The sequence below is a fragment of the Salarias fasciatus genome, chromosome 10 (assembly GCF_902148845.1).
Source record: "Salarias fasciatus chromosome 10, fSalaFa1.1, whole genome shotgun sequence".
NCBI lineage: Eukaryota > Metazoa > Chordata > Actinopteri > Blenniiformes > Blenniidae > Salarias > Salarias fasciatus.
Window position 1 is genome coordinate 21,622,816 of NC_043754.1, and position 9,436 is coordinate 21,632,251.

The window sequence follows — 9,436 nt, forward strand, 5'->3', positions numbered from 1 at the left end:
AATTACTGGGGCTTCCTGAGTCCAGACAAATGCAAGGCATTGTGGGTATTGTAGCTGGTGTTCTTAGTTCAGCAGTCAAATGATACCAGTTTGGTGGACATATTAATAAAATGTTTAATGCCTGCCTGAGTTTGTATCATTGTTATGTTGGGGAAGGAGTGAAGACGTAGTACTTCATGATATGTAGTACATTCTTGGACTGCAGTCTGTGTGGTAACGATGTGGATCAAGGACCTGAGGCCTTGTTTTACTTGTAAAAGTATTGGTTTTCCATGGTCTTCCATGCCTGTTGGCTGTGGCAAACAGAGAAAACAGACATGCTGGGTGTCACTTGTGGGTCCGTTGTGGCTGTGGTGCGTCTTGCCGTAAGTAAAACACATCCAGTTTATAAGCCGCAGTGCCTCTGGTGTAAAATGGGCATCAGTCTTCTTACAACATTCACTGCACGGATGCTGACAAGCAGCCACACCTTTGAGATCCTGTTTCTTTATTTCTCTTTAAAATCAGGGGACAGCTGGAGAATTTACAAATGGGGAGTAGGGCAGGAGAAAGGTTTAAAAATTGTAAGACTCCTGCATAAATCAAAAATGTTGGCAGGTTTAACCTGTGAATGCACATTCTTAGGACCCGAGCACCGATGGTGAGCAGGACGTGTGAATATGACGCATGATGCACTTATTATCTTAAATTCAGAACAGCAGTCAATAAAGGGCGCAATATTACCAAATATCTAAGCGACTCATCACACATTTATCATTATATTACATTTATTTCAAAGTTGAATGCACTTATAGCTCCACAGTTGAGAGTCATGAGTCCAAAAAATTGTGTTCACAGATCATTTGATGAGTTGTAGATGACTTGTGATGTGAAACCACATACCGTCTTCATTTTTAAAGACTGATTATTACCAGTCATTTTTAACACCGTATCATTAACCGTAGTTTAGTCGTGCACTAAGACCTTTGCGTCATCGGGAAACTTCGTGCTAGTTCGGTCTTCTCCGTCAGTCACGTGATCACAGTATCACGCGACTGACATCATTGAGTCGTCCTTAAATTTAGTCCATGTGGCGGAAGTACACAAAGTACCATGCAGGTGCATTTATTGGTAAAACTCACACGTTTTTTTTTTATTTAAATTAAATATAGAAAATAAAATTAATGAAATCTTTGTGGAGCGTTCACGGGACTTCCGGGTTTACGTGTTTACGTCACTGCCCATTTCTGGAATCAGGAGGCGGAGGAAGAAGAGGAGCTGAAGGTCTGTGTCGGTTTATGTTCGCTGAAAACACAAAAGGTGAGTACCACAGCAGCTTCGTAGCTTCAGGACACGTTCATAAAGTTGAATTCAAGTCGTCTGGAGGCATGTTTGGATTTCCTGGGAAGCTGTGATTCATTCCGGTAGCTGACTACACCTCGGCTGCATTGGTTTAGCTGCACAACGTGGAGGTAAATGACAGGAAAGCCTGAATGAACCAGGATTCTCAGGGGTGATGATGGGTTGAGGGGAAAATGCATGCACAGTGATCAGCTCCACCATTTGCATGCTTTTATGAGATGCACACGCATGTCAGTGTTATGGCCTCTGCAGCCGCCAGGTCTCCACCCAGGGAAGACCTGACTCTGTCACTGACACAAACACATTAAGTTGGTAAATATTTGATCTGACTGGGCTATTCAGAGCTTCAGGGACTCATCTGGAGGAACTGGAGCAGATCTGGAGTCTTAGTGTGGGATAACACTGTTATAACACTGCTTTCTGAATAAGTGGAGAAACTGGGCCAAAAAAAACCTTAATGTTTGTAAATAGTTTACCAAAAGGTTCATCTGTGGTTGATATTAGTATTTCAAATGTTTCCACCTCTGGTTATCCTCATTTTTATTGTTAATAACTTAGTATTACTCTTTGCAAACTGTTGCTGCCATTCTTGGTCAGGATTCTGATTACTTGCTGTAAAGGTTAATGAATAAGCAGTGAGTTACATAACTCAGGATAAGACAGCTGTGATGATCTACCTGTACAGCACATGTGCATGTAAAACCACAACACAATTACTACACACTGATTCTTCAGTAGCTACCCAACTCAATCCTGGAAATACGAATTAAACCACTGATATTTTAGGGCAAGTGCAACACAATGCTAAATTATTGCTAAAGTACTCAGATGAAGCTGTAATTACAATGGTTTCTAGTCTTAATTCTTCAATTTCTAACCTTCTTTTAAATTTGCTTGTTGAATTTTTGAGCATTTTTGTTGAAAAGTTTAGTTGAAAGGTATACTGAATAGATTTTTTTTTTTTGTTTGCAGGTAAGATAATAGATTACCAGATGTATGGCAGCACAAAAACATAAAGAAATGAATGTTTTATTCTTCCCAAAATGAGAAAATTTACTTTGTATTCAAAACAAATGATGGTGAATAGAATTTAAATATAAAGTACAGCTGCCTGGTGGTTGAGTGGTTTGCTCTCACTTCCCAACATCCTGTTTGGAGTCTGGATTTTTAAGTGGGATCGCATACAGAATATCTCCAGCACTTCCAAGAACGTTCACATCATCATCAAACCTAACTTTCAAATTCAGCGTTTGTGTTTTAAATACTTCCTTTTCCTCAGCGTTAGTGGTCTTGACTCACCTCCAGACGCTTCCTCTTTCTGTCCAGCTGCTTGGAGACACACTGGTGTCCCATGTATGACATTAGACAACCATACATCGCAGGGCCAAGTGCCACAGGGATGGTTGTGAACTGTAGAGTCAGAGGTCAGGAAGTGAACTCTTCAAAAAAACAGATAATTTGATTGTTAGACAATTGGTTAAATGTTAAACATAACGCCCACGATCTAAAACCGGCCAGTCAGAGCGTTTAATCTGGTCCTCAGGGTGACTTTTTCCTGTAAAGCGTAATTCTTACAAAGAGAGTATTAAGTAGACATTTTTAACACAATTAACTGCTGTTCTTGCACAATTTTGATAAGAGAAGCAAGTGAAACTGGAGATGTCAGCGTTTCTTGTGGACCAGAAGCCAGTGATGTGTCGGAGTAGCCTCGCTGCTTTACTGCTAACAAAGCAGCTTTTTTATCAAACCCACTGAATAAATGTGAATTTGCAGAAACTTGCACAGATCGTGTGAGTAATGCTGCGGAGTGAGAGGCTCTTGCTTGAAGAGGAGCACTAATGGCAGATATAATTTAAGATTTCAGCTCGATTCATTTCAGTCAGTTTCACTTTGAGGACTGTACTTTGCTTTTTGCTGTGAACGCGTGTGACTGTCGTCCGCCTGTGATGACTGATGACTTGTTCAGGGTGTTTCCTGTCTTAACCGGCAGTCAGATACATGGTAACTCACTGTTTTTCACACAAAACTCAAGCTTACACATGCAGATTTAATGTATGACTTTGTTTCTCTAAAAGCAACTTCCTCTTTTAATTTCTCCTCCCGTGTTTGTTGGTCATTCATGACGCAAAGAAGAAGACAAGTGAGGGGAGCAGGGATGAGGGCGAGGAGTGAGAAGTTGCATTATGGGTAACAGTGCAGTGGGGGAATAACATTACAGTCCTTATGCAACAAAATTCTTATATAACAAATTTCAATTGTTCTTCATCACACTTTGCTTTATTTTTGGCGAGCAAGTCGGGTTTGGAGTGTTTTTGGAGTGAGTGATGAATATGAGATATATAAATGCTCTGTGTGTGTGTGTGTGTGTGTGTGTGTGTGTGTGTGTGTGTGTGTGTGTGTGTGTGTGTGTCAGCCCAAGCAGCAGCAGTGCCTCCAAACATCCTAACGAGACCATGAATTTTTCATCGCAGGTCATCTGGCATCATGAGTCAGCGGACGGAGCGACGCGGGATTCACGTGGACCAATCGGACCTGCTGTGCAAGAAGGGATGCGGTTACTACGGCAACGCAGCTTGGCAGGGCCTGTGCTCCAAGTGCTGGAGGGAGGAGTACCAGCGGGTGCGGCAGAAGCAGATCCAGGACGACTGGGCCTTGGCAGAGAAGTGAGCGCCTGAAATCCGGCCGCGCTTTTGCTTTCTCTAAAACCAGACTGACTGGAGTCCGCCGTCTCTCCGCCCAGGCTGCAGAGAGAGGAGGAAGCGGCGTACGCCAGCAGCCACGGGACGCAGACCCAGCCCCACTCCCAGGCCTCGGCTCCGCAGCAGCAGCCGGGACACGCCTCCCTGGGCCCCTTCTCCAAGTTCGAGGAGAAGAAGACCAACGAGAAGACGAGGAAAGTGACCACCGTGAAGAAGTTCTTCAGCCCGTCGTCACGCACCGCGTCCAAGAAAGGTTTCACGCTCAGCGCCGTCTCGCTTTAGTCGGTGAAGGTAACTCCAGCTCCTTCTAAATGCGCATGTTGGTTGACAGAAAACCAGGAGGGGAAGACGCCGAGTCCGTCCACGAGCCGCCGCGCCAGCTTCGACACGGACCAGGTCTCCAGGGACTTCGTGGACTTCCTGAAAAACCTCCAGAAGCCCGGCAGAGACATCCACAAGCAGTGCAGAGCCTTCATCGTCAACATGTCCAGCAAGAAAGTGCGTGGGACGCGTGGATGTTTTTGACCTTTGATCATTTTACAAATTGAATTCAGTCGAGTTTGATTCCAGATGGTTGAAGGTAAAAGCATCAGGCGTAAGACTACGATGGTATTCCCTGAAATATTTATCCCAGAAACAGAATAATTCATCGTGAACATGGGCTAATGGCAATAAAGTGCATATTAATAATGCACAATGAACAGAATCATCGTTGTTCGTCACAGCTGCTTTCTGGATATTTTTAAAGACGACAGCAGAAAGCAGAAGTCTAAAAATGGTCAGATTCTGTCATCCACACTCACGCGTCACGTGCAAGAAGTTATGAGCAAACAGTTCAAAGCTGATTAGAGAGAGCAGCATCCATTACCAGACATTAAAGAAACAGCTATGAATAGATCAGATCTCTGGGTGAAGTTCGGTCAGACAAATGAAGAAAGACAGTTTTCAGAAAGACATGTATCACTCAGCATTTTTACCTATGATCACCAGTAATCTCATTTTGACCTTTGACCTCTGGTTCTGACAGGACCTGAGCGCCGACGAGCTCTCGGAGTGCGTTCAGGACTTCTATCAGGGCATGGCCGACCGCCTGATGAGCCACTTCAAAGGTCAGCTCCGAGCCACACGTGGGAGTTGTGAGTGAGTCTGGGCCCCGCCAGCAGGTGGCAGCACAGCGTGGTAACGAGTCCCGTCGCCTCCTCCTCCTTCACCAGGATCCTCAGAGCCTGTGGAGCAGGTGATGGACCAAGTGGAGAAGTACATCATGACTCGCCTGTATAAGAGCGTTTTCTGCCCGGAAACCACCGATGATGAGAAGAAAGACCTGGCCACGCAGAACCGGATCAGGTAAACCTCTACGTTTTACTAAAATGAGGTATTTGTTCCAGTCCGGCTGCGCAGAGCTTGTGTCTGGACGGTCTGTCCGAGTCGGTGCGGTTCATCACACATTTGGCCATTTTTAGCCCTTTTCTCAGTGTCCCTCTCACATCTGAATGCACAGCGGCAGCTGCTGAGTGCACGTCTGTCACCCATGGGGGTAATTTACTGCAACGAATGAGCCCGGTTACATCAGCTCTCGCTAAAAAACAAGAACGCTAAAGAAGGAGGAGGAGGAGGAGGAGGAGGTTGGGACTGGCCCTGCTGAACGCTGTCCACCCTGTGGTCCGCAGGGCGTTACACTGGGTGACCATCCAGATGCTGTGTGTGTCCTTCGACGAGGAAATCCCCGAAGTGTCGGAGAACGTGGTGAAAGCCATAACAGGTATCTGGATGCAGGGCTCGGTGGAGGTGGAGAACGGCCGTCACGCTGTTCAGTCAGTTCACAGGTTTTGCTTGAAAACTGCCGGTGCTGATCTGTTGAGCCTCTCAAACCTCCGACGTCCCTTCAGACATCATCGAGATGGACTCCAAGAGGGTTCCTCGGGACAAGCTGGGCTGCATCACGCGCTGCAGCAAGCACATCTTCAGCGCCATCAGGATCACCAAGAACGAGCCGGCCTCCGCCGACGACTTCCTGCCGGCGCTCATCTACATCGTGCTGAAGGCCAACCCGCCGCGGCTGCAGTCCAACATCCAGTACATCACTCGCTTCTGCAACCCCAGCCGGCTGATGACCGGCGAGGACGGATACTACTTCACCAACCTGGTCCGCCATTAACCAGAACGCTGACTGCATGAAAACATGAATCATGACGGTGTGTAATGGAAACACGGTGTGTGTGTGTGTGTGTGTGTGTGTGTGTGTGTGTGTGTGTGTGTGTGTCCTCAGTGCTGTGCTGCAGCCTTCATCGAGAAGCTGGACGCCCAGTCGCTCAACCTCTCCCCGGAGGAGTTCGAGCGCTACATGTCGGGCCAGGCGTCGCCGCGCTTCGGCGGCTCGGAGGGCGACTGGTCGGGCGGGGGACCGGCGGGCGGGGCCGGCGCCGCCAACCCCGCCCTGGCCCAGCTCAACCACAACCTGGAGCTGCTGTCCAGCCTGGGCAGCCGGCAGGAGGCGGTGGCGGAGGCGGCCCGCGGCCTGCAGGCCGACCTGCTGTCCTGGACCCAGAGCGTGGAGCGGGAGGTGCACGGCATCCTGGAGAAATACCCGCTGGAGGTTTTGTCCTGCACCGTCTCGGCCATCGACGCCAACAACATGGACAACGACAACCTGCCGCCCCCGCTCACGCCCCAGGTGTTCGCCGGCTAGTCCAGGTGAAAAAGTTTAGTGCAGTTGACATTATAGCAAGGTGTAGCTCAGAGCCGCCCGGTCCCAACGTTTAACACCTGAACATCTCTTCAGTTTTTGGAAAAGTTTCACCTAGGGGTGTCGCTTTCGAAAAGTTGCGTTTTCAGCGGCTCCGAGCAGCGTTGTCATGGAAACGGGTCCTAAACTCATGAACTTAACTGACTCCTACTACACTGGTTAGCACTAACCCACTTAACCCTCTTCATTACGTACACTGAGCAGCCGCTGCACGCACACATTAACGCGTCCGCGCTAAAGTGTCGTCAAGCGCTTTATGAACTAGAAATACAGCAATGTCAAGAAAATCTTACAACTTACTGGCAAACCTCTAGCTGTGCTTTATTAGATCGATAAATGTGAAGAGTGTCAGTAGCAACCTAGCATTAGCAGCTAAACGCTCGTCTTCGGCATTACGTCACTCAGAGCTGCCAACTCTTCACGTTCGCGTCTCGCGTTTTCTGCGGGAAGTTTTGGACGGTAACTGTACGCGAGCGCCTGTGCAAAATACCGCGAGGAGTTTATGCATATAGATGAATGTGATTTACTTGCTTAGTTTCAGATTGGGCATGATTTTTACAGATACGCTGCTGTTATTGTGGTGAGAGACATTTTACCAGCTGGCCCCCCGCGACTTCTGTCTGCTCACTTTATTCTAACGTGTTTTCTGTGATGGACGTCAAATTATAAAAGAATCAGAGAACTTTCCAGGAGACTATACTGTTGAAAAAAAAGGGATTTTAGATGTGTTTTTTAAACAAACAATTCCCGTTATGTCTTCTTCCCCTGTAAATTATGACATTATGCTAAATAAGTTTTACATAGTAAAACATGAAAGAATGTTTTTTTCAATAAAACATAACGATCTGAAACTGAATGTGCAAATCACATTGGATTTAATTGATAGGTGTAGGTAATGAATAATAACTTTTAAATTTAAGAAAGATTTTAAAAAATGACTTCAGAATTCTCAGTATAACGGGTGAGAGTTGGCAGCACTGTGTTACAAGTAAAACAGCTTAAAAAAGCAGTTATTTTCACAATGTTAAGATCGTTGGTCAGCCTAAATGTTAGCTTATTTATTTATTTGATAATAAATCCATTCAGTAAAACAGAAAGTCATTGCATTTCATTTTATCAGTCGATGTGACAAAACCGAAATAAAATGAACATACATCAAAGGGATTTAAAAAAAAAAACCTCAGTCCAAGTATTTACACCATAAACACACCAAGAATATCATGTTTCTGTAAAATGCTTTGTGTTGAGTTTTGTTGTCGTTTACTTAAAAGAAACCTGTTTTGGGAGATTCGGAGAGTTTTTCTCTTTCATTGCACTTTAATAATTTTACTGACCGTGTTTTTCACTTCATCCATCGATGTAACAGCAACATCATTTCATTTCTTCATGTTTTCACATGTGGCAAAATGCAGCTGAAGAGACAGAATCTATTACTGAATCAAGTCATTTCATCAAATTCACTTGAAGAAACACTTTTTTTCAGTCTCTCATACTAACGGTCATTAAAAGGTGGTTTCACAGAGTGCTCAAATATAAAGATTTTTATTTTTCTGATGTACTGTATCATGACAGAACAGGTTGATTTTACTCTTAACAGCCTCTTGAAAATACTACCACTGGTAGATTTGCATTGTTTTATGAGTTTCAGTGTTTCAAACTATGGGAACCACTTAGAATATTTATTTTATTATTTCATCTGTGTCAGAAAACTTTCATTAGTGTAGGGATTACAACAGATTAAATGTGTGCTAATCGGCTGAAAATAGTTTATTTGCTTCTGTTTGAGCAAAAAATGTTCCCAAAATAAAAACATTTATGTTGAACTTGAAATATAAATAAAATTAAGAAAAACTGAATAATAATAATAAGAATAATAAAATGTTTTAAACTGAGCTGATGAGTGTACCTATTGGAAAAGTGTGTAAATGTTCTTTTTTTTTTCATTTCAGTGAAATAATAAAGAAAAAAAAACATTAAAATGAAACCAAGTGAATCTTGTTTTTGTTCTGAGCCGAATGTTCAACTTGCCCCAGATTCAGATTTCTATTTTACTCTTCTCGGTAAATAGAATGTACTATCTTTAGCACATCGTACGGTTTGAACTCCACATGATACGCGCGCACACACACACACACACACACACACACACACACACACACACACACACACACACACATAGTCAAGGACAGTCTGCTGTCGGCTGGTCTGTACGGTGATCCAGTGTGTCTGAAGAGAAAACAGCCGTGACGGATTCTTCCTTCCTGACGCTCTGAATGAATCCAGGTCAGTGTGAAGGACAGACTCTATTCCCGACACCTGAAGGAATCAATAGGATTAGGTTCTGTAGTTCTTCTCCAGGCTCTCCTGGAAACCCTTGAGCAAATCATCAGGATGTTTCCTCAACTGTAGATTGTTTCAGCTGAAAGTTTTCTGATTAATTCATGAACACAGATGATCTGATCCAAGCGTGTGTGTGTGTGTGTGTATGGTGTGTGTGGAGTATTTAGTGTGTGTGTTTGGAAACCATGTCCGGCCCTTGAAACCCGGACTCGATCTGGATTATTCTCATTGTGAGTTTTTGCAGCTTTTTTCCATCCAGAAGGTGAAATTCACCCCTTGGAGCTGCTGGTGAGCGACTCTCCTCACCGGG

At 44.7% G+C, this 9,436-nt stretch overlaps 1 protein-coding gene across 1 annotated transcript; it reads left to right on the plus strand.

The window, feature by feature from the left end:
- The first annotated feature begins 1,238 nt into the window (after window positions 1-1,238).
- rabgef1 (RAB guanine nucleotide exchange factor (GEF) 1) lies at window positions 1,239-8,746 on the plus strand. The gene is made up of 9 exons (XM_030100234.1): window positions 1,239-1,299; window positions 3,813-4,004; window positions 4,082-4,293; window positions 4,372-4,538; window positions 5,068-5,149; window positions 5,255-5,387; window positions 5,711-5,802; window positions 5,930-6,186; window positions 6,310-8,746. Exons 2-9 carry the CDS (start codon window positions 3,826-3,828, stop codon window positions 6,727-6,729), a joined length of 1,542 nt encoding a protein of 513 aa, XP_029956094.1. The 5' UTR covers window positions 1,239-1,299; window positions 3,813-3,825; the 3' UTR covers window positions 6,730-8,746.
- Window positions 8,747-9,436: the final 690 nt, after the last annotated feature.